At 36.5% G+C, this 23,989-nt stretch overlaps 1 protein-coding gene across 3 annotated transcripts in view; it reads right to left on the reverse strand.

The window, feature by feature from the left end:
• Positions 1 to 23,989, reverse strand: part of LOC139967850 (WD repeat-containing protein 11-like) — a 60,809-nt gene that overhangs the window by 26,224 nt on the left and 10,596 nt on the right. For all 3 annotated transcript variants that reach the window (XR_011793163.1, XR_011793162.1, XM_071971988.1), the window contains exons 8-21: positions 23,308 to 23,847; positions 22,083 to 22,167; positions 20,823 to 21,002; positions 20,139 to 20,247; positions 19,813 to 19,915; positions 19,119 to 19,362; positions 18,258 to 18,372; positions 17,605 to 17,776; positions 15,079 to 15,190; positions 14,062 to 14,263; positions 12,809 to 12,931; positions 12,291 to 12,386; positions 8,272 to 8,437; positions 7,161 to 7,258 (exon numbers count right to left, since the gene is read on the reverse strand). Coding sequence is in view for 1 of the 3 variants with exons in the window: in XM_071971988.1 (XP_071828089.1) it covers positions 7,161 to 7,258; positions 8,272 to 8,437; positions 12,291 to 12,386; positions 12,809 to 12,931; positions 14,062 to 14,263; positions 15,079 to 15,190; positions 17,605 to 17,776; positions 18,258 to 18,372; positions 19,119 to 19,362; positions 19,813 to 19,915; positions 20,139 to 20,247; positions 20,823 to 21,002; positions 22,083 to 22,167; positions 23,308 to 23,847 (2,345 nt within the window). In the remaining 2 variants the exon portion in view is untranslated. The remainder of the gene's footprint in view (positions 1 to 7,160; positions 7,259 to 8,271; positions 8,438 to 12,290; positions 12,387 to 12,808; positions 12,932 to 14,061; positions 14,264 to 15,078; positions 15,191 to 17,604; positions 17,777 to 18,257; positions 18,373 to 19,118; positions 19,363 to 19,812; positions 19,916 to 20,138; positions 20,248 to 20,822; positions 21,003 to 22,082; positions 22,168 to 23,307; positions 23,848 to 23,989) is intronic.

Genomic DNA, 23,989 nt, shown 5'->3' on the forward strand with positions numbered 1-23,989 from the left:
CCTCGTCAATCTATCCTCTAATCAAGTCTGGGAAATCTATTAAACATTGCAAAGACCTCTGATGTGAGCCGATAATTGTTTTCCAATATCGTTTATCAATGATCATTTATACTCGTAATCAGTGCAGCATTCAGACGAACTGGGCCTAAGGCAACGACTAGTACTACTGCCGTATTTTACTTCTGATTGCAAGATTGACTTTAAATAGTGAAAACATAGAATAACCTTCATAATATTCTTGCAATTCATCAAGCTAGGACACCCTCTGACCTTTTTCTTACTACGAGATCCTCCCCCCCCCCCATTCAAACAAAAGGGATTATCTATCAAACCATGCCCATCACAAACAGTAGATACAATGGTATCTTGTCACTTGTTTTCTTGATTTCTTTGGAATGAAATTCAGTTAACTAATCAAGTTTAATAATGGACATCTTTGTAACTTAGGATAATGGCATGGCAGAAATGTTCAGATGAAATGCACACTGTTGCTTTAATATTATTCTGCACTGTAACAGATTTGTCATTAATGACTCAAACTTTATGACCGACATTAACCCACTCAAAATATGTGTAGCGACAAAAATCCTGATCGGGCAGTACAAAATACAAATACATTGCAGGAAATGTAAAATATGTGCAACTTAATGGTTGGCATTGCTTAAAAACAAATTTGTAAATGAACATGAAAAAAATGGGTTAAAGAACAGGATTCAAACTTGCAAAAAAAAAGGGGAGCAAAGACATTTAAGTTTTCGAACAGGGTGCGATCCAGTGATGTCTGGATTAGGTAGAAGATTCAAACTTATACTTTATTTATACTCAAGAGTTGGACTCCTAGCATGCAAGCCACAGGGAACAAAAGTGAAATCATAGGGTCCAAATCCACCCATTCCCAATCCACAAAAAAGATAATATATATCTGTGTGTTTACATTTATCTCCATACATGTGTAGTAAAGTGTATGAAAGAAGAGCACACAGAATTTTATTGGTCAATTTTTGATTTCAACCAGTTTTATTTCCTTCTGTTGACCATATATATATATATATATATATATATATATATATATATATATATATATATATATATATATATATATATATATATATATATATATATATATATATATATATATATATATATATATATACATGCAACTTGATGAAGTTTGAGCTGACATGACAGCCTACAAACTGATACACCTGGATTGCCTTTCAGCAGCATCGTTGCTCCAAATGTTGTGATGTTAACATCTGATAACTAGGTCCTGATCAAATTGTGCTACTGGAGTCATAAATAAACTTGATACCGGGCTCATCTATCCTTCCCAGCATCAAAGAAGCCTGTATACCGAACAGATATAACGGTTTCTGTTTTTCACATCTTGTGATGTGACTAAACAGGAATTAATTCTCCATACTCTTTATTCAGCAACTTTCTATTAATACCTTGTGATTTTTCCACCAGGAAGTGAACAGGAATTTTCAAGGTTACAATGGGACACCTTTAAAGGGGAATGTCATGCTGAAACTAGAATCTAATTCAAACTAACATCAATCTTCAAATTAAAGTAAAACAAAAAAGTCCTTTGTTTTTTTCCTTCTTCGTGTTCTCTAAAAGATTCTTTTGCAATGAACAGCTTTTAATAACAATCTTCTACACAACTTCAGTTTCCTGTTGCCCTACTGTATGGTAATCATATTGTAAACCAAATTTTACAGGGCCTTCAATACTTTTTACAGTAGGGCAAGAATCACATGTATCATAAACGCTTGGCTTCATTCAAACTGATTCAGCTTAATTAATTAGTTCATTGGAAATCTTAAAGGCAATTAACAGATCCCTTAAAGCAACATTCTGGAATTAATTCATTTTAATTCAATTATTTCTCATATGACAATTACAAACCATAAAGTTATGGAAGTAATTAAGATGGAAGGTAAATATAATTTTTTGGCCATAATCTGGCATTTATATGTTGTTAAATACAAATAAGGACAAATCAGGACATAGTCTGCAACTTTAACCCATCAAACCTGCCCCAGAGATCTTAAATTTAGTCAAAAACCCTTCACAGAAATGTAATAAAGAAGGCCTAAAATGTTCAATTTTTGTGGAACACAAATTGTTGTTGTCTGTCACTCTCTGATTAGGAATACAGCAACAAGTTGTGATCACACAGGCTCTCTTGGTTAGATTGAGGGCTATACAAACTATTTGTAAATATTGAACGTTTTTGGTCAGAATATCAAAAAGTTACCAACCTAATATAAAATTTAATAAGCAGCTGTTGTGCAAGAATTTTCCTTAATTTTTTTCACACTATTTGGAAAGAAGTAACTAGAATTATCGATAGAAAACACTCTTCCCTCATCAAGTCTTATAACAATGCAGATAATTAGCTTTACTTGCCAAGTTGGGTGAAGGAAAGGTCAAAGAGTTTACATTAGTTTCAATTTGCTTATATGCATGTTTCTTAATCAGAATGACAGAATTTTAGAAAAGTAACCAACCCAACATAAATCACAAAACTTAATAGAAGTTTCCACACTATTTGGAAAGTAGTAAATAGATTTACATTAAACAATATTTTCCATCATCAAGTCTTACAACAGAATGTAATTCCTTATCTTTACTTGTCAAGGTTAGGTTTCAAATTTATGATTATAAAAATAGGTCAGTGCATTTTTCAATTCTCATTATTTTCAATTTGCTCTTTTGTCTGTGGATTCATACAGAAGTGAACAATATAATTTCTGATTAACCAAATGTTTGTAAGAGAATAAAATTATTCCTTACTACATGTAATTAATATTCGTTTGAAGGAAAAATCTAAATCTAAAAGCGCATCTTAGGTTTGATCAGCTACCATCGTATTTTGAATAAAGCACTCAGTGACTCTTTGCTCAAATTGACAGGAATTGGCCACAATGCGTAATGAGCTGCTTAAAACCTGAATTTATCCTCGCATCTAACGACTGAGGAGATAAAATCAAGGTCGAGGAAGACAAACTCTTATCACAAACTGTTGCATCAACATTTGGTGTCTATCCTTCATCCCGTCAATTTAAACAAATCCAGTCAGTCATGAAAAATAAAGCACATTACCAAATATTGAAATCCTATGCTGACGAGGAACAACCAGAAAGAAAAAAAACTCGGCTTGGATTTTATGAAAAGATTTTCCAATAATTTCTCTCGATGCTTTGTATGTTACGGGAGTTTAATCAATTTCGAAGTAAATTTTGTCCTTGGATGATACCATGTCCACTATGACGTCAAACAAACGCCAACAAAGTGCTAAATGAGAAATGACGAATCCTGTTTGGCGTTAATTTTTATGTTTAGGTTAAGCGGGTCGGAACGTCCACATGTGATGCCTGCCTTTGTTTGTATTATAACGACCAGAGAACCAGATCGTACCCTGCAGAGAGCAAGTTGCAATTCTTAGAATGGAATATTTCTACAGCCTTCCACAGTCATTCCTTGTTATTTTTTAACTAAAGTAGCTGCGTTAAAAGTCATTGCACTATGTTACCACATATTACGGCTACATAAAGCTGTGATATGCCTAGATACAGCTGTGAGCTTGTTTTTTGTTTTTTTCGTTTTGGTTACTTTTAAATTCAGATATGTATGTTAATGTTTAACCCACAGACAAATTTCCTCCTTTTGCTGTTTGAAAGACAAAGTAATTAAGAGTTGGTATTTCCTCATGGATTAATGACTTGCTACATTAACCCAGGATGATTAACATCATAAAGCAGAGAAGAAAAAATCCATCAACATCAAAATAAAACCAATTTGTTGCATGGCATGCTTTGATCTTTAAAATGAAGTTCAAACTGATGCATATGTTGGTGGCTTTAATTGCATTCAAAATGGGCTATTTTATTTCTTTAAATCTCCAAGGTAGATCCCAAGAAAGAAAAGAAAATTAGAAGAATAAATGATGATATATATCTAGTTATCTACCAAGAATGAACTATTCATAGTTTTGAATGATTCAAGCGTGAATTAAATTTCTTGACTGTTTGAACTTTTTGTACTGTATGCAGTACTTAATATTATTTTGTTTGTACAGCACCGCTAAATGTACTTTTTCTTTGTAGATATCGTGCGCTTTATAAGTTAATAAACATTAACATATTCCAACAACTGTAGCTGTTACAACTAGCTTTGAAGTTATTTTGGTGGATGTTGAATGGATAACTCCCATTAATATTCAGCTGATCGGACAGTGCGTGCAAACTGAAACATTTGGGTTTCCTCTTGGACTTTCCTTCCTTGGGTAATTATAGATATGTATTTTTCTAAACAACCGATACCAAAATAATTACTGACCAATGAAAAAATAACAACTTTCAGGTACTATATAAACAAAAACAACCAAAAACAAGGCTAGGTTCATGTCTCAAAAATAACACTGACCTTTACAAGCAAACTATTTAGAATAATCAGGTATACTTTAGATGAGGAAATAACTTCATGTTTCTAAAGCAAGTAATAAGAATATTTTGGGATGGTAATAAGGAACAAATCCTATATGCAAAAAGGGGAGGTGGGTGGGAATATATAGATTACTATGAAATAACCTCCATCATCCACCCCCCCCTCCAACCTCCACAAGAATTAGGAAAACATGAGAAAGGAGGGAGTGGTTCCTAGAAAGTCCTCATTTATCTACGACTTTACAATATCAACACAGGAATGGTGGGACAGAAACCTTAGCAGAAACCCATCTACATTTTATAGTCAGCAGGTCAGATTGTGAAAAATACAAAGCTGAGGAACCTGTAAGAAACAGATCATTATTTTATTCTGGCAAATCGGACGAGGAAAATGCAGCAATTTGTTGAAAATTTGAAGGAAAATATCTTTCCAGTTTGCATTTCATTACAATAGTGTGAAACAGAAACTGCAGTATATATGCTTAACAATTGCGTGTCAAGCTTTTCAATCTGATTGTCCATTCCAAGAGTGAAACCTCATGAATAGTCATATTTTACTTCTTGTTTTACATTTGAAGTAACCAAAACATTAATACCTGTTGTATAAATTACAGACACTGTCTGTTAGCCTAAATGACCTAATTATTCACATCCTCAGTATGAAATATCTATAGGAAATGTTCTACTTTGTGATAATAATAATAATAATAATAATAATAATGGACATTTTTAATACTTTGGTATCCGTCAAAAAAGACGCTCATGGTGCAGTGACACAAACAGTGCGACAGAAAAACAAAAAACAGTACATGACAAAAATGCAAGCAAAAATGGGCAAAAATGAAGTTTTTTATCAGATGAGTCTTGAGAGAGCGTTTCAAAGAAGCAAGAGATGGACTGTGTTTTACATGTTCTGAAAGGCTGTTCCACAGAGAAGGGGCAGCAGCAGCAAAAGCTCTTTTGCCCCATGATCGATTTGAGCGATTTTCACACAGAAGTAATTTATTGTGTGATCTCATGGAACTGCAATTTGCGTGATACGGTTGCAAAAGATCTGACAAGAGGAATGGTGAAGTTCTAACAAAATAGCAATATGTGAAAATCAATATTTTAAAACTAATTCAGTCTTTGATTGGGAGCCAGTGTAATTCTCTCAGAATATGTGTGACATATTCCCATGGCTTGGAACGGGTGACAATTCGTGCAGCAATGTTCTGTAGTCGTGCAAGAGAGTTGTATTTCTGGTATTAAGAGGCTATCGGTGCCCGAAGAGGGCTATCGGGCCCCAAGAGGCCTATCTGAGCCCAAAGAGGGCTATCGGGTCACAAAGAGGGCTATCAGGGCCCGAAGAGAGCTATCAGGGCTCGGATAGAGCTATCGGGGCCTGAAGAGAGCTTCAATTCCTATGAGAATGTGCTTTGCTGAAGAGTTGGTTGCACTGTCAGGGTAATATTACAACATTTATTTGAAAGTCTTTGGACTATTCCTTTAACTGCTTAATTACTTCATATTATTGGAAAATGTTCACCCTTAAAATTTCTGGCACATATGTTGATGAACGGTATTTTTCGTGTGTGTTTTAATCTTTACACTGTAAATGACTTGTACCTAGTGCAGAGGTTTACTTGGAACTGTTTGTTATGCATGTTGATATAGTAGCAGGTACTTCATAGTTTGATGATATCATGTAATGTAGTGACTATATACTATCACGTTCACTAATATTACTGGTATATTCACCTCTATTTATTGCTGCCCTGTCGTTCTTTTATCTCTTATTTTTTTTTATGGGTCACCCAGAATTATTCATTTGTAATACATTTATTGACATTCTTATGGATGTAAGTTTTATGTATTTAAGTTTTGCGTCCTTTGTGTTAATGTGTTTATGTTTTTGCAATATATTTATGATGCGTTTGATGTGTTTTTCTAGTTTCACCCTGATCCTGTGATATGAGTGCAGTAACGAGAGAAGCACAATAGCAGATCTCTATTACTACAAATTACACATTCCCAGCAAAAAATATGTCACAAAAATGCTGATGAAACATTGCTATGAACGCCCTCATCACACCTTGCCATACCATATGAATGACCTTGTCATACCATATGAATGCCCTTGTCACACCTCGTCATACAATATGAATGCCCTCATCACACCTTGTCATACCATATGAATGACTTTGTCACACCTCGTCATGCCATATGAATGCCCTTGTCACACCTTGCCATACCATATGAATGACCTTGTCATACCATATGAATGCCCTCATCACACCTCGTCATACCATATGAATGCCCTCATCACACCTTGCCATACCATATGAATGACCTTGTCATACCATATGAATGCCCTTGTCACACCTTGTCATACCATATGAATGCCCTCATCACACCTTGCCATACCATATGAATGACCTTGTCATACCATATGAATGCCCTTGTCACACCTTGTCATACCATATGAATGACTTTGTCACACCTCGTCATACCATATGAATGCCCTTGTCACACCTCGTCATACCATATGAATGCCCTCATGACACCTCGTCATACCATATGAATGACCTTGTCATACTTCATCATACCAGATGAATTACCTCGCCACCTATAACCCGTACTCTTAACTACCCATGTCGTAAGCTAGCAGGAATCCGGTGAGGTCATTAATCTCTGCTGTTGCAGTAAAGAGTTGATGGGTCTTACCTTAGCTAACCAGGCAGCTTCGTACCACTTGCTGTAAGTCTGTAAGTATCTGCAGGCGTCTAAACCTTTGTTGATCAGACTCAGGAGCTGAACTCCCTCTGATGAGAAATAAAACAGGATGCAAGTTTAGAGAACTTGTAAGTCAGATATAAACAATGCAAATTATGCATCATGGCACCTGAATAACACTGTCAGTATGTGGAGCATGATCAGCTCAAGCATTGAGGTGGGTTGCAGACTCCCTCAAGAGGAGGTCATTAATAGGAAAAATACAAGTCCAGATGACATTTCTGAGGTCACTGGTTAAAAAACTCTTACAGGGATGCTTGACCTTTCAAAATTGTAACTCATTTCTTCCTGAATATTTGTATTCAATATAGTTCATTCGTAGAACGGAAACCGAGACAAATTTGTCAAATGACTTCACACAGTGGTCAAAACTATGATGAGTTTTATATGTTGATTGTGCAATACTCTGAGACTACGCCCACAAGGGAGCAAAGTTGACTTGTGTGCTGTCTGCATGAGGTTCCAGCTAGAACTAACTCCACACTGATATCAACGTACTTTGTCAATCACAGCCTTCGAAATGGAAGTGGATTTTGTCAGTAGCTAAAGCAAGGCATTTCCATTGTTTGCCAGTAGACATTAACAACACATGATAATTAATGAAAAAATATAACAACACATGATAAGCACATGATAATTAGTCCATTTAACATTCATCGATTCAAAAAATCTGCATAATTGAGAGACATAAGAACTGCTGTATCACTGCTTATTATCAGCAAATATTGCTGGGCTGCTCTTAAAAGCCTGTACAGTAACTGTTGTTTGCTGTAATTCAGGAAAATGCCAGTGAGAGCTTGATTCTAGCCAGTAGATATTTGAAGCACTTAAGTATTTGTTTAACAAGTGGCTAAATAACTAAACTGTTATAAATTCTTTCAAGAATCTGAAGAGATTACACCGACTTTTTGCATGATTCAGGTTAGTTCTGAATATTTTCTAAAACATGCCATAATGAATCTTTTTAGACCAGAGCTCGAAGCTGCGCGTTCTTCTGGAAAATAAGAAAAAATTAAGTTTCAAAGAACGGTTTTTCACTGACCTGTCAGTTTTCCATTTGCAATCAGGCTGGTAGCGACCAGCTTGATGGTGCTCTGAGAGGCACTGGTATCCTGGACGGTGGTAACTAAACAGGCGCGAAGTAAATCCAGGTGATAGTTATTATTGTCTGATTCCGTCTCTAAAAACAACTGTACTGCTCTCTCGTTCTGAAAATTGGAAAATTTAAGAAAAGTCGTGAAATCTTCAGGTAAATCTTATGTTAAATTATAAGAAATGATCTGATTGGGTAGCAAAACAACGAGAAGAACAAACAGGATGTAAGCAGGAAAGGATTGAAAATGCTGATAAATATTAAAGGTATGGCTTGACAAACCAGCAGACAGATATCAGGACGATATTTATATAAGTATATATATATATATATATATATATATATGCATACTTTAAAGGTTTTGTGAATATTTGACAGTTCAAACTGGCATTAAATATGTTGTGAAATATTCAGACAGCAGGGTACTAAATATTGGCCCACAGAGGTCAAAACAAGAGAGACGGTCTTTGTTCTTTCACAGAGTTATCATTATGATAACTTGCATATATGCCATATTTACAGACCTGCCAACTTTATTTACTTTTAAAGGGAGTCTCCCAGTTTTAAGGCGATCTCACAGTTTCCCAATTTTATGTGCTAATCTCCCGGCAAAATTTGATATTTTTTCCACGTATATTCTTAACCAGCCTGTTTAAGGAACATGGAGAAAGTTCACTTTGTTTTTTTTCAGGTAATAATTGTATCAAACGCTTCATGCCATTGAATTATGGCGAAGCAATATGAAGTGACCTTCATTACAGCGGAGGTGAAGTGCAAAAGTTTTTATGATACTTTTCATATTGCCATCCCATCTAAGTTTGATCTAGATTATTTGGATCAATTTGCTTTTTAATCTCCCCTTTTATATTGTGAAAGGCAAGTTTTTTTGTGGGAGGTTTCGATTTGACAAAGGATGTATAATTGTAACAGGCTTTAATGTCTTTAGATGTTAGATGATATGAAGGAAATATATCTTACATCAAGTTATATAAAGTCCACGAAAGACATTAATGATTTGATCTAGAGTGCGTATGAACCAGACTCACAGTGAGTCCTGGGAGACATTTTAATGGTCGTACAGTCGTCCGAGACGACAAAATTTCTGTTTGGACAACCAAAATAAGCTTTAGCAGGCGTCCAACAGACGCCCTGTCATTTTTATTTTCATCAAGTTTAGATTGCATTGTAACTTTAAAATACCCCCAATTATGTCAGATGATTACTTTGGTATCACCCTCCATTACTTTAGAGATTCTGAAATAGAACAAAATTAGTGGTAATCCTATGATATCCACCCAATAGGGAACTTAACTGGTCTAAAGCTGGTGTTCTCTTCACAAAACCTACACATCTCTCCCTGCTGTGTACACATTGGTCATTCTTTATTATTCTGGTACACAACTTCAGAGGACCAAGTTTCCCGTTTAGACAACACCAAAATGTAAGATCTGGTTGTCCAAAGGGACAAGCAGGAATAAATTCTATAAAGCTGACCCTGAAGTCTTTATTTGTGTTCTAGCATCATTGAGTGTATTCCTACTTGGGATCATGGATTGGTACTCATTCTCTGGGGCCTTTTAGAAATAGAGTACACAGATACTAGTGTGAGATAAAGTTTCCGTATTCGTGATTTTATAACCTTATTCTCGCACTCGTACTGATATCAAGGACAATAAATTGCTAATTAGATGCATTGATAATAAAGCAATTTTTACGCAATCAGAATTGCGTTCTTTTGCCGTAATTATTTAAGTAAGTCTAATGTCAACAGAAGAGACTGATCGATTTCCTGTTTTTCAAGTATACCTAACACCTCAAGAATATTCATTCAATTATTTTTATAACCTCAATCCTATATCCTGCTATTTTTTTGGTATGCACCAGAATAAGATCCTCTTTTAGTATCTGACACATGGCAATAAAATTGCCGTAAATGATGTGATGTAAAACCAGTTTCGAGGATGGCTACTGAAGCTATAACACGATCATGAAGTTACCCTTGACTGTGTTACCTTTAGAAAGGTACAATCTCTCAGGGCCATTTAACAAGCAGAGCAAGGCTAACTTGACAGTATTATACAACAATAATTTTGTGAGTGGTAGGTCTCTCTCATTATAGCTCCAACAAACCCCCCTCTTGACCCCCCCCCCACCTCCAAAACCACTAACTTAAGACAACCTGAAAAAAGTTGTTGGGTTTCAATTATTCTTTTAACAATGGTTGTTTATACTTTATTTCTTAACCTATTGCAACCTCACCCCGATCATGAAGTTACCCTTGACTGTGTTACCTTTAGAAAGGTACAATCTCTCAGGGCCATTTAACCAGCAGAGCAAGGCTAACTTGACAGTATTATACAACAATAATTTTGTCAGTGGAAGGTCTCACTCTCATTATAGCTCCAACAAACCCCCCCTCTTGCCCACCACCCCACCCCCTCCAAAAACACTAACTTAAGACAACCTGAAAAAATGTTGTTGGTTTTCAATTATTCTTTTAACAATGGTTGTTTATACTTTATTTCTAAACCTATTGCAACCTCCCACTCCCCCCCCCAGGAAGCCTTAAATCCTTTTTTTAATGAGATTCCATATTTTTATTTTTATTTCTTTTAATGAGATTGTTTATTCAGTAGTCTCTTTGCAAAGCCAGGATTCTGCAATCTTGCCACACACAAAGCACTAATGAGTTTGTGTGTACGTGGGAATCCCAAGGACACAGCCTTCAACCTGAATGTCTTCCTACCATGCAACAAATGCTATCTTCTCCACCTTCTCTACAAAAATTAAACTATTCTTAGTCGACATGCATCAAAAACTCAAAACAAACAAGAGTACTTCTGACAACTTCTCACCTATCTTTCACAAAAGAAATTAAAACAATATATAATTTAACTGATGCTAGGAATATCTGACATCATCATCTTAACATCACAAGACTGGCTTCAAAGTTTATACTGTTTTACACGACACACAAAAAGTTAAGTCAAAGTACTTTCTCTTTTCAGTTAAATTTGACTTTTCTTAAGTCATTAAATTATTTCGGTTCTTCGTAATGGTGCAGGTGTGCGACAGTTTTTTTTTGTTTATCTAATTTCATATTATGACATGACTGGTTTATTGCAATTTTATAAAACGTCTACACGATTCAATCCACGACCTTTCTCTATCGTAATACTTTTCTTGATTCTCGCTTTCTTACCTCGTAGATTCATTATTCTTTCTCAAGGTCAGAGGATCTTGAGAAAATGAAGACTACATTATATACTCTTGTTGTTTGACAAGAGTAATCAACCTTTCCATTGAGTATTGGTTAGGACAAAAACTACAGGTGTTGTAAATAAATGTATGGTGGTCATGAAGGGACATCATAATTATCATTATTACTTTGTTATTAAACCTTTATTTTAAGAGGGTAGGTCTTTTAGCCTGAGCTGATCTTCCCACAAGGCCCTGAGATAATACAAAAAATATGTAATAAAAATCAAATACAAAAAATTAAAAATTTATATAATGGATGAAAGGGTCAAACTAAAAAATTTGTAAATTGTGAAACTGAAATTCTAAATCCTTATAAATCCTTATAGAGTGATCCAATATCAAACCATAAAAACTACAATGTTCATAAGCGATAAATATGACATATTGAGATGTAGACTTAATGTGACAGAGAACATGACATCACAAACAAATTCCATGTTTTGACCCTTTTCATGATTTTCTGAAAATATCATGTTAGTGAAACTAGGTAAGCCAACAAACTTGTTTGAATGGGTTGACAAGTTAAGTATTAGACAACAAATCCACTATGCAGTGATGTTGCTTTATTCTTACACAGATCCTTCACATCTTGTATATCACTTATGGACCACCATATAAATGATGAATTTTCAAAAAATGAATAGTAAGAATTTACCTAAACATTTTGTACTAATATTACAGACTGAAAGAAAAAAAATATATATCACCTGTCCTAGGAGCACAAAGTGTTCAGCACAGCTAATGGTCTGTTCATATGACCCTCTCTTACTGTCATGGAAGTTAAGTCTGTCAAGCTGGTATTTCTGCAATAAGAAAGGAAGAATCACAAGTCTCCATGGTTGGCCAAGAAAAAGAACTCTTTACATGGCATGACACCTTCTTTGAGGGCCAGCCATATAGGGATATAACAATGCTACAGTTTTGGGGTCTTTGTAACATCCAGAACGAAATATACTTCAGTGTTGTATTTTAAAAAATTGAGTAACTCTTTATGGGTCTTTATATGATAAGTTTCAGTTATAGTCATCAGTTGTGTTCAAGACAAGTTTTGCCTTGCCATGCTATGGTTCCCTTCTTGTTCAAAAAACATCTCACTGATTCATAGTGACAGGAACATCAAAACTATCACAAGCTGAAGCCCCACATTACGAGGAATTTGATGGATGCCTAGCTAACCCTCTAGCTAACAGCCATGTCTAAATCTATCTGAATCTGTTGTTTGTACCTTGTAGTACGAAGAATCGACCAGAATGTCAAAACATTTATCCAAACTTCCTTCCTGTGTCAGAAATCTTTCCCTTTGTTCTGATTCCCAATCTTCATTGTCTTTCTCTTCTGTTGTTGAAATCTAAAAAAAAAAAAAAAAAAAAAAAAAAAAAAAGGAGAAAAAAAAACTTACAATGAAGGTTTTGTCAGTAAACACCTTTACAGAGCGAGCACTACAACAAGGAAATACATTCTGTGATGCCAAGGTAAGCTGATTTTGAGAGTTTCGCAACAAGCCATTTCAGTGTTTAACAACTGTCGATACAAGGGTTTCCACTGAGACCAAAACTTACACGCATGTATCACATTTCTGACATATCATGCACTGTAAGAAATGGATAAAAATAACTGGCATGTATTCCTCTTTTCAATTTGATTTAGTGAGTGCACTTCTTGACCTGACTTCATATCTCAAGGGTAGTGATGGGATAGATCAAACAATTTGCTCCTGGGTACCCATTTGCTAATTTAGGTCCCTCCCCCCCACTACCTTATCATTATGCTTCCAACATTTAAACCCAACTATATTATAGTAAGGCATACATAAGCCTAATGTTTCTATGTATAGGCCATGCAGACCTTCAGTAATATGTATGAAGTAAGATTGTAAAACAAAATTTCCTTCCCCCAGGTATATCAGTGACTTTCAAATTAATTCAAACCACTCATAACTTAGGAGGGTATTCAGTAAAAATTGTTACCCCTGTATGGAGAGGTCAGTTACTTGTTTATGACTTCACTCTAAGCCTAAGCAGTTTGACATTTTTACTTTAAAACTTATAAAGTTCAATATCCTTGAAATTATCTCAACTATCACCTCCCTATCTGGATCCCTCTCACACTTGAGAACCTGTACATCCTCCTGCATATCATCATCATCATAACCCTCCCCCTCCCACCCCCCAGGGAATAATTTATTCATTTTTGCCTTGTAAATGCTATACAACAGTCAAACTGCTATACTATACAAGTGCAAAGATACATCTTTTTTTTTTACATAGGAACCATAATATCTTGGTAGAGACGAAACTCAGAGCTTCGCATCATTTCACTCAGAATAAACGAAAGTGATTTTTTCTGAGGCGTACTGAACACTTCCCTTTTTTTATCTTCGTTGTCAGCGGTGATGGCCTTTCAGAACCCAAGGCTGACCAAATATTTTAACTCAACAAAGTTAACATGTGCAAATAGTTTCTCCAGCCTTCTACAAACCTTTCTCATTCTCTCCAGTTTCAAATAATGAAGAGCGACAGTCCAAAAGTCTGTCTCTGCTTCGTCCCCAAACAGTCTGCTGGTCATCAAGCAGCGCTGGGCGGTCCCGTACGGACAGGACGGAATGTAGTTACGGATTCTCTTGGGAATCAGAGAGAGCTGCTGGTTGACTTTTTCCACCTGATCTTCCTTCAGACATTCGCTGAAGAGGTTAAGATCGAGAGTGAATGAATTAAGGTCAATTAATCAAAATTGAAATGAAGAACAAAAAAAAAGCAAGGGTGATAGAACGGAAAGTTAATCGAAAATCAAGAGTAAAGTTAATCGAGCTAAACATGAGAAAGCTTCTTTTAATGCTTTCTGATGATTAAACACCAATCCTACATTAATGTACAGTTTGGATTTTAAGGTTAGCACCTAATTTTTCAGTCCTTTACCTTTCTTACTTTTTCAACTGTGGAAACAAATAGCTAATTGTGGGACCTTTCCCATTGAAGCATTGATTTTTTAATGTTGCCATCTAGGGCAAACTTTTTAAACCCATTTCCCTTCTAGTCTACTCGCAACTCAAAGAGCACAGAACACAAACAGAGCAGCGATCACTGATAAATCAATGATTGGAGTGGTATTAATCAAAGTGACCAAAACTCAAAAAATAAGCTTTCGTTCAACTGAAATACTGAAAAAGGTATAATATTTCATAATCTTTAGTTCCCTCATCAAATGAAGATACCAAATGTACTCAATCATACTCGGCTAATTCAGCAATAAGTGGAATCTATGATATCAGATTATTCTCCAAGTTTAAATTTTACATAAAAACCAACCTGAGTAAAGGAGTGTTAGCTTTGATAACAAAGGTCCACAAAGACAAGACAGAAACATGGATAGTCAAGTGTTAGGATATATCTGGCTTCCCAAACAAATTAGAAAACACAACCCATTTTTCTCAAATATTCCAGCAAATAAGAGGAACATTGCAAAAACTAGTGGGAGAAGTGGCCAGTAGGTACTTACAAATCTGTCCCAATTTGGAGTTCATACTTTTCATTCCACGGTTGGTGCTGTAATGTGTGCTTCATCGCAAGCGCTGTCTTTGGTGACAAGAGGTATGGACAGAAGAATGGCTCTAGAAACAGACAACAGATTTATTGTGATCTTGAGAGAGGCAACTGTACACATCGTATGGTACTTAAAACTTCAAGATCATCCTGCTCACATATAAAGCCCTGCATGGATTAGCACCAGAATACATGAGTAGCATGATCAGTCAGAAGACCACCACCCACTCTCTCCGATCCTCAGATCAGCTACTGCTCCATGTACCTAAGTGGAAGCTCAAGTCACTTGGTCAACGATCGTTTCCTAATGCAGCTCCTACTCTTTGGGACTCACTTCCACTGCACATCAAGTCGGCACCCAACGTTAACATTTTCAAAAACAGACTCAAAACTTATCTATTTTTGACTGCCTTCCCTGAGCACTAGCGCAACTGAGCATTGGTTTTCCTCTGGATATTGGCGCTATATAAATTTGCATTTATTATTATTATAAATCAAAAGTAGTTTTGAGAGATGTTTAGGATAGAAGTAAGTGTCACTGTATGCAAGCAATGTAACATTTACACACACTATGTAAACCCCTCAAAAAAAAACAATATTACTGCTCCCAGCATACCTAGACCATGACAGGAGAGGATAGAGAACTTAATGGATGGAAGCATGCATAAACCAAAAAAGAAATGATAATGCACTTTATTGCATCATTTGAACTATAGACTCTATTAATATATAATAAAGGTTTATATGTCTACCGTATTACACCATACATGTGTGAAATAGGTTTGTTTTGACTTGAAAATCTACTCTTCTTGTTTGAAAGAAAACAAATAGGCACTTCATTTTAACAGACACTGAAACAAATCTAACTATCTAGACTTGATATAAATCCCCAACTTCACCTAAAAGATCACCAAACCTGGTCAAGTGATACAATTAACTTCTATGAGACTAAGGTATGAGACTAAGGTATGAGACTATGGTATCAGACAAATATATCAGACTATGGTATGAGACTAAAGTATGAGACTAAGGTATGAGACCAAGTTATCAGACTAAGGTATCAGACTATGCTATGAGACTAAGCTATGAGACTAAAGACTGAGACTAAGGTCTGAGACCAAGGTCTGAGACCAAAGTATGAGACTAAGGTATGCAGGTATGAGACTATGGTATGAGACTATGGAATCAGACAAACGTGTCAGACTATGGTATGAGACTAAAGTATGAGACTAAGGTATGAGACCAAGTTATCAGACTATGGTATCAGACTATGGGATCAGACTAAAGTATGAATTAAAGTCTGAGACCAAGGTATGAGACTAAGGTATCAGACTAAGGTATGAGACTAAGGTATGATACTATGGCATGAGACTAAGGTCTGAGACCAGGTTATCAGACTAAGGTATTAGACTAAGGTATCAGACTATGGTATGAGACTTAAGTATCAGACAAAGGTATGAGACCAAGGTATGAGAAAATGGTATCAGACTATGGTATCAGACAAACGTATCAGACTATGGTATGAGACTAAAGTATGAATTAAGGTCTGAGACCAAGGTATGAGACTAAGGTTTCAGCATATGGTATCAGACTATGGTATGATACTAAGGTATGAGACCAAGGTATGAGACTAAGGTATGAGACTAAAGTATCAGACTATGGTATCAGACTCAAGTATCAGACTAAGGTTTCAGACTATGGTATTAATAGATAGACCATAAGTAATACCCTCAGACATTTGGTTTCAGTCTCAAGCTACAAACCATCCTCAAAGACAGACTCCCACCTCCATGAAATGGATGACATGAATGACACAGTCAAACGGAGAGACAATTTTACGACGGCGGATGAGACACAGAGGACGAAAAGATGAAGATGATGAAGGAGGTTGGAGAATGTCCCTGAGGTGCAACCTCAGAATAAGGCATCTTGTTGTCATCATTGGGCAGTCACCAACTTAATTTATTTACATTATTGGAAGAGAGCACAAACCATTCATAAACATTTCTCCTCCTTTCTGGTATCAAGGTCATGTGATGTACCTGTTCTTTAAGAACAGAACCGTGATAATGCACTATTGGAATCGTGTTTACAATCCCGATGTTGAGGGACTACAACATAACACTGTATCAATTTAATAAACTAGATCCTTTACCTTTTTCTCCACGAGACTCCACATCCTGTGACACTTTCAAGACTATTTCCGAAACTCTCAAAGTTATGACACCACCCTACCTTTACATTTGCACGAGTTTGATTCAGACTAAACAGAAACCACATATGTGAGTGCATTGTATTCACAAACTATTCAATAGGACAGATCTACCCAGTATTTTTTGTACCCTGTATTATAATAATACACAGTTCTTATAAAGCGCAAATATACACTAAAGTCTCTTTGCGCCTAAAGGCCAGAAAACTGCAAAAGTGAGAAAAGGTGAGTCTTTAAAAGCATTTTGAACCTGGTTATGTATATGACTACCTTGACTCTCCAGGCTCTCAAAGGGTGAGGTGCACGTCTTGAGGGAGAGATCAAAGAGACGGAGGCAACCATCGGCTGTCAGGACCAGAGGGGTGTTGGATGAACCCCAGTCAACATCAACAATTCTCTTCTCATCATCTTTGGGGTTTTTCAAAGATGAAATCATCTCTTTCTGCAAATGTCAACAAAACAAAAACCTCAAGGCTGGAATGATTGCTCTCATATATTTTTCATCTGTTGCATACAAACAGTGAGTTATATTAGAGCAAAAGCCTCATAAATCCTCTGCCTTCTGGTCACTTAAGTTCTGTGCAAGGGCACTGTACAACAAGGCGCTGCCTTTAATCAGATGGGGACCTACAACTCCTGAAATATAGGTCATTAAATGGTGTAATTTAATGACACAGAGATTTGAATATCTGGTTTAACGTAATAACTTACTGCATGCATCAGGATTATTTGCTATATTGGTGGCAATGCTTTCCCCACCAGCAATCTGTGTACCAACCCTTACATCTTGCAGATCACAAACATACAATAGTTGACATTAAAAAACACAGGAATTTCTAGAATATGATATAGTAATGGTAATGTGACTGCATACACGGTGACAATGTTTCTCAGACTCAACAAAACAACGGATGAAAGCATACCTCTTGTAGATCCCAGATGTCCAGACTGTCAGCACATAATAGTAGCATCTTCAGGTTACCCTTACCGGGTGCAAAACGGACCTTCTTGATCCCAGACCTCCCTGTCGGGTAATTTCTGGAGGAATAAAGACTCAAGATAAGACTCCAGCAATAGACAGTAATGAAGCCATGAAAATATTCTGAAGAATCACACCTACAGAAAACATTGGCAGGTATTGCTACAAATAGGCAGGGGGGAGGGAGGTGTTATAAAAATCATTAACAAGGAGAAAGCAAGGGAATAGTCGTGGCAACAAAAACACATAAATGCAATATGATATAGAAATATGAAAGTGAACGTATGTCAGTTATCAGACTAATAGCACCATCAATAAACATTGGTGTCAAAGAAACAAACTTACAGATTCATTTATAAGCACTGCCTTCTGAGTGCTTGTTGCAGAATAACATTACACTTGAAGCACTGATATAAGCTGATGGGTAGCTAGGGTTAGAATTACATTACACTCACTAGAACATTTAATAAAATTCCCAAAACACCAGAAACACAATCGGATGAACTCACCCGAATAGTATATATTTTCTCATGTTCTTTAAGACAAGATTGCCGTCAGGATCAGATACGTCTAGACATTTCATCTCATTTCATCTTCACATACCAAAGAGCAGAAACAACTGCATGGTTACACTCACCTGGATATTTTAGGGTTAGTCCCCTCCCCCCCCAAACTTACTAGATTAACCAGGGCATTTTTAATGATTGTTCAAGTCCCAAACCACAACAACAACAAGTTCACCTTCAATCTCAAAAGAACATCATAATCTTTAGTCCCCAAAGTAAGACAATTACGTAAACCTCACCTGGACATTTTATTCTTCAAGTCCCAAACACCAATCACACCATCGGGATCGGCCATCACGATCATCTCTCCCTTCCATGCCATACAGGCGATGTAGTTCAGGCCATTATTGGCCGGTAGACGAGACCCTTCCTTGATGGTGGTGTTCTCGATAACAAAATGGTGCAACGGACCACTAGCTTCAGCAAACACAAAATGCTCTTTGGTCAGTACAGGCAAACCGATGCGGGTGTCGCTATTGCTCTCTGGGGGTTGAAATGTTTGTGATTATTATTTCGAAGAATCGGAAATACTATGAATCTGTAGTGCTCCCTGATACCGACCTAATCAGTTTTTACTGTCCTTTGATGATGAAACTAAAGCAAACATTTAATTCACTGTTCTTTGTTTTGTACAAAAGAATTAAAAGGGAGAGGAAGGATTCTTTATCAAACTCCTAAGAGGTAACAAGTTGTAGAATCTAGCTAGACCAGTGAAAATGGTTGGAGTCCTGATTTGGGATTCAGACCTAAGGCCTCTTGCTTCAAAACGAAAGTACAAAGCGACGGGTATTTGGACTGCAATGTATTCTTGTCCAGTATTCCAAAACCAGTAAAAATGGGGTTGTACTTTTCATCAGCATGGAACACAAACCATCAATCATGCAATATGTAAGAAACTTGGAATTTATTTATTAAGATATCCTGTCTAAGTACCTGAAGCTGGTAGCATACTCTGTAATCCAGCTGTCTCCAGATGAGGGGTGCTACCAAAGAGGTCAGTGTTGATAGATTTCTTCTTCACCGTCGGAGACCATTCCTATCAAACAAAAGAACAGCTTAATGATCAGAACTGCTCAACTCCTTCAGTTTTGTTCCAACTTTAATAGGTACTTCTTTATTGTTGCCTGTCAAACACCAGGTTTGTAATAATATGGTTCGTCACAGAAATTCCATTTTGCTGCTAATTGTCTCGCTCATTTTTTTCGATAGTAACATTTTAAATATAAAGCCCGATATATATTTAAATGGGAGGAACTCACCAAAGCCGAAATTGGAGGAAAACTTTTCTTCATTTCTCTCAGCAGGGTATAAGTCCTAAGGTCCCAAATTTCAAATGGTTTTTCCTTAAATGTAATGATTATGTACTGTCTGTTAATGAGAACAAGAACATAAGATAATGGTTACTATGACATATTGATACTTCCTAGCTATTGATTTGATGTGGGTTCCTTGAATATTAACAAATTTGTGCTGCTTTGTGGAAAGCAAAGTAAGTAGATATTGGAATTTTATTACCATTCAGAAGAACAAATGAGAGTTGCTTTTATTTCCCTGAGTGATCGTAAATGTTTATATGTGAAGAGGACAAACAATAAATGAGTAGATCATCATACTTGCTATTTATTAATAATATTACACAAGTAATTAATTTGCCCAAATGATGTCGACATAAAGACACAACTTTAAGATCACACATGTTTAAGTACAAATACAAAGAGATCACAGTAATACAGGATCACACAGAGAAAAATATCATGCTCTGTTATCTTTGTGAGCAAAAATTGGCTCTCAGAATGAAAAAATATACAACTTTTTGAAAATTTTAGCCATAATTTGCTTTTTTTTTACTTTTTGTACATTTTAGGGACATTATTTTTCTGCTATTAGTAAGACAATGAGATTCTCAATGCCTCTCTTTGTTTTCTTGTCGTTAGTAGACTTACTTGAGATGTGACACTTTAGCTGCTTCTATTGGGGGTTCTTCTCCTTTGTTTTCTCTCAGGTGAGTGGCCTGGCCCGTCTGTAAGTCCAATACCAAGACTTCATTTCGAACTAAACCTGAGGAACCAGGATTGGGATGGCTGAATGACAGAAAGCAACTTAAGCTCAACCACTCTATACCTCTAGATGGAAGAAAGAAAAAAAACAAGACCAAATGAGAGAAACGAGTAGAAAAAAGGACTAAGTCTTAAATTAAACAGTATCACAGTCTCACTTAACATCAGTATGTAATGGGAGTATCCTCCCTAAAGACTTGCATCAGGTAATGTGTCCTTCTGCAATATCTAAGGTTCATGAAGGAAAAAAAGAGAAGGGAAATCCACCAGATATACTCACTCCCACTGATTTAATGAATTAATCAAGTCATGCTGGATACTTGAAGCAAGTAAACGAAAGCTAAAAATTCCTTAATATTAATAATAATCATAATAAATGAGACTTATATAGGGCCAAATCAGAAGACAAAAGTCACTACTCAAGGCTCTTTACAAAGAAAGCAGATTAATTTACAAAAGAACAAGTGAAAAGATGGGTAAGCTTTATGTATAGAGTGCCGAGTGGTCATTATGTCTTCCACAGTGGCAAATGTGTCACCTGTAAAACCTTTTCATTAATGGAATTGTTTGCTACTGTAGATTTCAAGATTGTTTTGCTATGAAAAAATCAGTTACACTCAGTCCCACTGGCAAGATCAACTACTCATGGCTTGCTATATATATATCAAGCTCAATGATAAAATCAGTCAACACCAAAAAGAATTCTGATTAAAGCTCAAATGCCAAATAATTATTTGACTTAGGCTGTGTCGTGTGCTCAGTTTGCAAATTCTTGCTGATGCAAATTTGTCCTCCTTGGTAGAGGGGGAAGGGGAAGAGGGAGGGAGGGAATATAGGATCTGGCTCCATTCTTTCTGGCTGCTTTTTTTAACAAAGCTCTAAGAAAGATCAAACCATAGTTAATCATCGATGAAGAAGTTGAAAATGAAGTCTTCAAGTCAGCATGATCGTTCATCTCTGTAACTCTATGTGCAATTTGTTATTAGAATTGATTCCATGTGTGAGCTCGATTATGTGCAATTTGTTATTAGAATTGATTCCATAGGTGAGCTTGATGATGTCTTCTCTACATTTGACGTTAACTGTGGTTAATGACATTGCAGAATAACATCTTCATTCTTGTACTATTTACTGCTATTGTATTACCTTACACACGAAGTATGGATATTGTACTCTCTGTAAGGGGTGCCAGACAGCAGAGTAAAAACCTGCACCATACCAGAGGTAGTCCCTGCGGAATAAAACAAAACAACGATAAATAGACAGAAACAAAGTTGTACAGCAATACAACAACATGCAATGTATCAGTCTGAATTAGTGTAGCAATGATGTAGTCACAAACACTTCCTAGTACTGTCTAACTAAATAACGACATTAGGACATCAGCAGTATAAAGGTACTGTATTGAAGTAACAGTGAATGGCGCAAGAGATTACATAAGCAGCATTTGCTGCAAAATCGCTATACTTTTTGCAAGTGATGCCTTGGTTTCACTGTTCTATCTGGCAGCAGTGAATAATACTGACATAAATATAAGAATAATACTGACATAAATATAAAAAAAATGTACATGAAACTATTCCTGATGAGAAGCGTCTAAGCAGGGACAATGCTGTAGATCTCCCAGCGGTCCGGATGATTTAAAGGGAGTGAAGACTCGCGCACAAAGAAAAGTCTCATGCCGGTTATCTGACCTAGTTTCGAATGATGTGTAACAGAAGTGTTAAACACCACCATCGATCCCAGAAAATACACACACAGATTGCTACCATCGGTAATTAAACGCTAGTGTACAGTCAGTACATACAGCTACGGTCAATACTCACAACACAGTGTACATAGCAGCTATGGACATCTCAGGTCTAGATAAAAGATAACAAGGTCTGCATTTTGTAGCAAGAAGAAGAAAATTTCACTTGCAAGCAACGGAAAGTTAACTTTTTCAGAGCGCGGCACACGGTTTGGGGCAAGTCTTCAATGCCTTTAATTACACACGTACTTAAGGCCCATTAAGGCCAAGAAACATAAACCATGATCTAAGTCTTCAACAGATGTTCTAATATATGGAAAGTCACTTTATGGCATTTTGTCACAACAGATAATCTTTTTTCTATTTGTACGTTATCTCCACTGCCCGAGAGTGAGCTGAAACCAGTTTTTGTACAGCGAAAAGAAAAAAAAAGTCCATTCACTGTACTATACAATGACATATTTTTGCATGCTCACGGCCAATGATGCGTTCGTTATTGCAATTTTGTTAAGCAATCAACTTCAGCCACTAGAATTATCCCTTTTACTAAAAATATCAAGGAATTACTCATTCTTAACAAAGAGAAAGGTAACCAGAAGGAATATGGCCAATAAAACTCACCAACTGCAAGCAGTGGCTTGTAAATATGAAAGTTCTTGGTAGTCAATGGTGGACACATCTTCACCACGGTCGGCATCAACGAAACCCCGCTGACAAACCCTGTGAGAACAAACTTTAGAGAGACGCTTCTTCCAGATACTGTTTGATTCGGAGTCCCTGATCGATCGGAAGACTGTATGAGATCGCATATCGACATTTTAGGAGTTGGCAAGTTCTTCAAATTTTGGTCCAAATTGGCCCCTAGAGGTGGCAAGAATTCAAAGTCACCGTTTGACGGGAGACTTCCTCCGGGAGGTGAATAGAGAGGGGAAGAGGATAGTTGAGATAAAGATTTGGATGAGCCAGGTCTCTGAGCATGTTCCACCGTGATCAGAGACCAACACAGGATCCTACCGTCGCTCATCAGAAGGGCTGCCTCCGACTCGGTGACCGGCGAAACCGAGAATCCAAACGTCTTCATGTGTTTCGTGACTCGTAGTGGGTCCGATTGACATTTGAGGTCGTAAGAAATTTCCATATCTGAGGGGATTGCATCGCCAGCTGTGGATTAATTACAAAAATGAAATAAAGGAAATAGGTTGTTAATAATAACTTTCAAAATCCTGTTAAGCATTGTGTCTCTTTAATTATTGAACATCTTGTAATATAACGCGAGTCAACATGGACCAATTGTAAATCACGG

The sequence above is a fragment of the Apostichopus japonicus genome, chromosome 5, assembly GCF_037975245.1.
Source record: "Apostichopus japonicus isolate 1M-3 chromosome 5, ASM3797524v1, whole genome shotgun sequence".
NCBI classification, from domain to species: Eukaryota; Metazoa; Echinodermata; class Holothuroidea; order Aspidochirotida; family Stichopodidae; genus Apostichopus; species Apostichopus japonicus.